This window comes from Sinocyclocheilus rhinocerous, unplaced genomic scaffold, assembly GCF_001515625.1.
Source record: "Sinocyclocheilus rhinocerous isolate Xijiao unplaced genomic scaffold, SAMN03320098_v1.1 scaffold4351, whole genome shotgun sequence".
Classification (NCBI taxonomy): domain Eukaryota; kingdom Metazoa; phylum Chordata; class Actinopteri; order Cypriniformes; family Cyprinidae; genus Sinocyclocheilus; species Sinocyclocheilus rhinocerous.
In genome coordinates this window covers 61,629-67,816 of record NW_015660002.1, presented here as the reverse complement: position 1 = coordinate 67,816, position 6,188 = coordinate 61,629, and the positions used below count along the sequence as shown (strand labels likewise).

The following is a 6,188-nucleotide window of genomic DNA, read 5'->3' as shown; positions in this document are numbered from 1 at the left end:
TCTCACACACTCACACACACACACTCTCACACACACTCACACTCACTCTCACACACACACACTCACACACTCACTCTTTCACACACACACACACACTCACACACACACACACACACACACACACTCACACTCACACACGGATCAGCTCAGGTGTGTGTCCTTGCAGAACCTCCGAACGCTTTTCTCGAACCCTTTTGCACACACTTCTGTTTTATTCCCATTAATACTTCTGCTTGATAAAGCAGACGTTGATTGTTTGTTTTCATGCACATTTTAAAAGAATATCTCACCTAAAACCATTTGAAAATTGATAATTTTATTATATTATTTTCTTTCGTCAATGAAACAAACATGAAATGTTGAGCAGAATCTCCAAGCTGCTCTCGTCAATACAGTGCGATGGCGATTTACACGGTTCACTATATTCCACGTCTTCTGAAGTCACATGACATATGTCTTAAAGTAAATGAGTCATATGGACTATTGTTATAATTCTTATATTATGTTATAATATTTATAATACAGCCACAATCCCCATTATTTTACAGGAAAAAGAACATTTTGGACATTCTGCAAAATATCTCCTTTTGTTTTTTCAACAAAAAAGATGCATCTTTTTAATCTCAATTCTGACTTTTTCTGAGTTTACATCTCGCAGTTAATAACTCGCAATTGCAGTATATAAACTTTTGCAAGTCTGAGAAAAAGTCTGAATTGCATGATACAAAGGTAGTTGCAAATTATTATTTTTTTAAATCTTACAATTGACTTTTTTTCTCCAAAATTGCATTTTTGAGGAAATTCTGAGGGGAAAAAAGGTCAGAAAAATATTTAAATTGAGTTAAATTTTAACTTTTAATTTTAAGAGTTTATAACTCGCAATTGTGAGATATAAATCACAGTTCTGCGGAAAAAAAGTCAGAATTGCATGATATAAACTTTGCATTTACATCTCGCAATTCTGACCTTTTTTTCTCAGAATTGACATTTCACAATGAATATTGCAATTATGAGATATGATAATTTTGTTATATTTTTTAATGCTTGGCGGAAATAAGCTTCCATAGATTTAGAACAACTCAAGGATGAAATTATGACTGTTTTGATGATTTCTTTAATGGAGCAAAATGTAAAGGTACTGGGAAAAAAAATTCTGTATTACAGGATTTCAGCTCCTGAATTAATGTTCAGGTTTTTCCAGGTATCTCATGAATGGAGCCGAGTCCAGTTCGGAGAGTGAAGCAGAAGAGGATGAGAGCGAGGAGGAGACGCAGAAAGCGGTAACTGCTTTATATATGCTCACGTCTCAAGAAACATGCAAAACTGTCTTCCCTTCATTCGTGAATAAAAAGAGCATCATAACCTTGCGTGTTGTTGCCATAGAGACGACATCCTCAGATTTGTTGACTTCCTGTCACGCATCATCGACTCAAGCAGGAAGCACATTAACGCGAAACAACTGCATAAGCATTGATTTTCTCGTGCTTCTCTAGAAAACACCAGAAAAGAGGCAGCTGACCCCAAAAAAGCAGGCGATTAAGGAAGAAGAGGAGGAGTATGGAGGTTCAACGGATGCTGAAGATCCAGGTAAAGACTATAGAAATCGAGTATGCTTATCTTCACTTAAAAACATCTGTTGACTGCTTTCTAGAAATGCAACAGAATATTCACTTTCATTTCAACAAACCTGTAAAGCTCTTCCACACGAGTAGCTGAAGGATAACGAGTTTGTGAATCCTAGCTGAAGGATAACGAGTTGAACATTCTTGTGAAGGTTTACACCAGAGTTTATTATTATTTACTTAAATACTTTTATAGAGTTTAATAATATTTTAATTTTAGTTTCAGTAATTTTTGTCATTTTTATTAGTTTTAAATATTTCTATTTAGCTTTAATTCATATTTATATAATTCATATTCATATGTATGTATTTCAAGTTTAAGTATTAAAATAACTAAAATTATTTGAATTTTCATTTAAGTCGTTTTTTCATCTAATATTTATATTCTTTTAGTATTTCAATTAATTAGTTTTTTTTCTTCATTTTTATTAGTTTTTTTTATATTTCTATTTAGCTTAATTTATAAAAATAAAAAATATTTCAAGTTTAAGTACTAAAACTACTAAAACTGTTTTATTTTAATTAGTCGCCAAAGGAACATTTCTAATTTTCGTTTACATTTAAGTCATTTTTTTCATCTAATATTTATATTCTTTCAGCTTTTTTTTCAATTAATGAACATTTTTTATTTAAATTTTCAGTAATTTGATCTTTTTTTTGGTCGTTTTTATTTTTAAAGTATTTCTTTTTTGATTTAATTCATATGTATTTCAAGTTTAAGTACTAAAACGACTAAAACTTTCATTTTAGTTAGTCGCCAAAGGAACATTTCTAATTTTCGTTTACATTTAAGTCATTTTTTCATCTAATATTTATATTCTTTCAGCTTTTTTCAATTAATGAAATTTTTAAAATTTTAATTTTCAGTAATTTGATAATTATTTGCAATTTTTATTCATTTTTTAAATATTTCTATTTCGCTTTAATTCATATTTATTTCAAGTTTAAGTACTATTTTATTTTAGTTACCTGCTAAAGCAACATTTCTAATTTCCATTTACGTTTAAGTTGGTTTTTCGTCTAATATTTATATTTTTCAGCTTCATTTCAAATAATGAAAAATTTCAGCTTTTTCAATTAACGAAAAATTATTTTAGTTAACAATAATACACACAAATCGATAAAGCGGCACTGCAGCAAAACTGTTCTCCACTTTTGACATTAAAACCTAAACATGCACACGAGGCGTTGAAAAACCAGACAGGAAGCCGATAAAGTCGTTTACGTGCAGGTTGATAATCTAGTTGTTTTGCTTAAACGGCTTAAGCAGAATCAGTGTAAGATTATGCATTTAAACCGAAAAAATGTCCACAGCAAAGATCATTAATGGCCATTTTGAGCGATTTATTGATCATCACCTTCTGAAGCTGAACACATGCCAGAACAGGTAAGACTTGTCAACTGCGCTCAGGCCCTCATCGAAAATCGTTAGCATGTGAACCCGTTTGCCGTGGGGTCCCTTCACTCCGGCTGCGTGTCGCACGATTACGAGGCAGGACAGGAGAGGCCGGGTTAATGAAGTGCGCTCCAATCAATCAGGAAAGATAAAAAACATAACGAGCGGTTGGATTGGAGAGGCTGGAAGTGCTAGAGGCACTCGCCCGCAGCATTCGCACAGACGAGACTTGGGCATGTTTCTCATTTCTATGTAAATTGAGGGGCTGGAAGAGCAAACCTCGCTCTCCTGGATGTGTTCATGCAACTTAAAACCATTCAGAGGAAAACGATGAATCATTGTTTATGGACGCTGCTATTAGGGCTGAGCATTTATGCCGCAGGTTGATGTATTAGCACGACCATAAGTGGGCAGGTCTGGGACAAAGAAACATAGAATATTGCAGAAATAGAGACCGCCAGTGTTATTTTAGTATTATTGTTTTTATTAACATTAGTAAAAAAAAAAATTCTGTTTTAATTTAAATTTTAGTTAAAGTTTTTAAGTCATTTCCTTGTGTTTTTATACATTTTTTAAATATTTTATAAAAAAAATTATTTGTATAGTTTTTTTATTTTATTTTATTTTTTTATTTAGTTGTTTTAGTACATAAAATTAAACAAAATGAAAAACATCTTGACAACTAGCTATAATGATAGTTTAATTTAACATTTTTAAAGTAATTCAACTTGTGAACAATTTTTTTTTTGTTTGTTTTAACTATAATAACCCTGCCGTCAAAGGGAGGAAGCCGCATTAATGTTTATTTATTTATTTATGTTTTTTTTATATCTCAGAACTTATTTTATTAGATTTCATTAGATTTGCTTCACGTCTATCAAGATCCAAATAAAAGGAGAAAATAATCAAATGAGATAAAGCACCTTTCATTTGTAAGGCATTTTATTTTATGGACTATGCAAAATAGATTGCATGATTTATTTATGTGTTTTGTTACCTTTATATACTGTTTTGGACATAACCTCCACTCTCAGCGGATGACGGGTCTGGCATGGACACTGAAGATGAGCTGAACAGGTCAGACATTTATTGCTTTCTAAATACGTCGTCATTACATGTTGATCGACATTCTCATAAGGCTGGTAATTGTCCTTTGATGTTCCCTCTTTGTGCTCCTTTCCCAGTTGTCTTGAGAGTCTCATTATTCAGGCTCTTGAATAATGTCTAAATGCAGCTGAAGAAGAGTTATTTCAGATTGTGTTAATCAGATACAGTGCTCTCCTTCATTCAAAACATGCAATCCAGTCCTGTTTTTAAACCAGTAATTTTCCCTATGCTTGCGAAATTGCACAAAACTATAGATTTCATTTTTTCATTTTCATTCATTTTTTTAATGTTTTTGAAAAAGGTCTCTACAGGGCTGCGTTTACTTGATCAAAAATGCAGTAAAAATTGTGAAATATTATTACAGTTTAAAACAGCTGTTTTCTATGTGAATATCTGTTAAACTCAAATTTATTTCTGTGATCAAAGCTGTATTTTCAGCATCATTACTCCAGTCTTCAGTGTCACATGATCTTCAGAAATCATTCTAATAATGCAGTAAAAATTGTGAAATATTATTACAGTTTAAAACAGCTGTTTTCTATGTGAATATCTGTTAAACTCAAATTTATTTCTGTGATCAAAGCTGTATTTTCAGCATCATTACTCCAGTCTTCAGTGTCACATGATCTTCAGAAATCATTCTAATATGCGGATTATCTTTTATGCTTTTGCTTTTTCCCAGGATTTTTTTTTTAAGTGACTAGGAAGTTTAAAAAGAACAGCATTTATTTGAAGTAGTAATGTTACAAAAATTTCTATCACTTTTGATCAATTTAATATGTCATTGCTGAATAAAATTATTAATTTATTAAAAAAAAAATGGTAGTGTATGCCAAAAATGACCTAAAATATTTAATAAACAAGAACGCATTGGCCGGGCCTTTGTATGCTTGTTTATTAAATATTTTGGCCAATTTGATGATGCATTATAATCAACTGCTGGCTAAAACATGCGTAATGCTCCAGTGTTTATATTCGACTGTTTCAGGGTGGAAATGGAGAGCAGGAGGAAGAAAGCAGCGAAGGAAAGCGCAGCGGTTCAGGTGAAAGATGAAGATCTGTATGGCGGCTCTACTGATGAGAACACGGATGCTGAGGAAGAGGAGGATAAACCCATCCCTGAACTACCAGGTCTGACGCCTCGCCACTTCATCCTGACTTGGACGTCTTGAGTATTACATTTAATAAATCATCTTAATTTTTCTCTCCTTCAGACTTCCTAACAGGAAAACGCTTCTATCTTTACGGCAAGTTCCCTGACAACCAGAAGAGGCAACTTCAACGCTACATCATCGCCTTCAACGGGTACGAGACAGACGTGCATTCAGATGAGCTCAAGAGCGTGAAGCGTTCATAATCCATTTGAAGCGCTTCAGAGGAATGGCGCTAGCGCTGACAGGCCTTCGAGAGGCTGTAGGTGGAGCGTGACCGATGCAATGATCTGATCTGTTTGATTCCTCAGAGCTGTCGAAGACTACATGAGCGAGAAGGTCCAGTTTGTCGTCACCAGCGAGGGATGGGACGAATCGTTTGAGGATGTGAGTATTGCGTCTTCTTTTTCAGCTTTGTAGGTGGTATATGTGACCCTGGAGCACCAAACCAGTCATAAGGGTCCATTTTTTGAAATTGAGATGTATACATCATCTGAAAGCTGAATAAATAATCTTTCCATTGATGTATGGTTTGTTAGGATAGGACAATATTTGAAAATCTGGAATCTGAGGGTGCAAAAAAATCTCGAGTATTTTGCAAAAACCATTCAAAACATCCCTACAGAGCGCACGCATACATTATGTGAAGTCTAGACTAGTGCGTGTGCGCATTTAGTGTGTTTTCTTTCACTGCATGATTCAGTCTATTATAATGCATTTAGAATGATCACAAATTCAAGACATGATGACAGAAAATGTATATATTTATACCACTTCATAGTTATTCAATTTCACACGAAGAGTGCCGTTTTTCTCCAAAAATTACCATGATTACAAATGTGACATTGAATTCAATAAACAATAAGTTAATTAAGAGACTTACGTTTTAGACACCATATTGCTTGTTTTTGC

At 33.3% G+C, this 6,188-nt stretch overlaps 1 protein-coding gene across 1 annotated transcript in view; it reads left to right on the top strand.

Annotated features, from left to right (window-relative positions):
- The window catches only part of xrcc1 (X-ray repair complementing defective repair in Chinese hamster cells 1), a 26,706-nt gene that overhangs the window by 16,635 nt on the left and 3,883 nt on the right, over nt 1–6,188 (top strand). Inside the window, 5 exon segments of the mRNA XM_016533794.1 lie at nt 1,546–1,587; nt 4,053–4,095; nt 5,114–5,256; nt 5,340–5,430; nt 5,588–5,663. Coding sequence (XP_016389280.1) covers nt 1,546–1,587; nt 4,053–4,095; nt 5,114–5,256; nt 5,340–5,430; nt 5,588–5,663 — 395 coding nt within the window.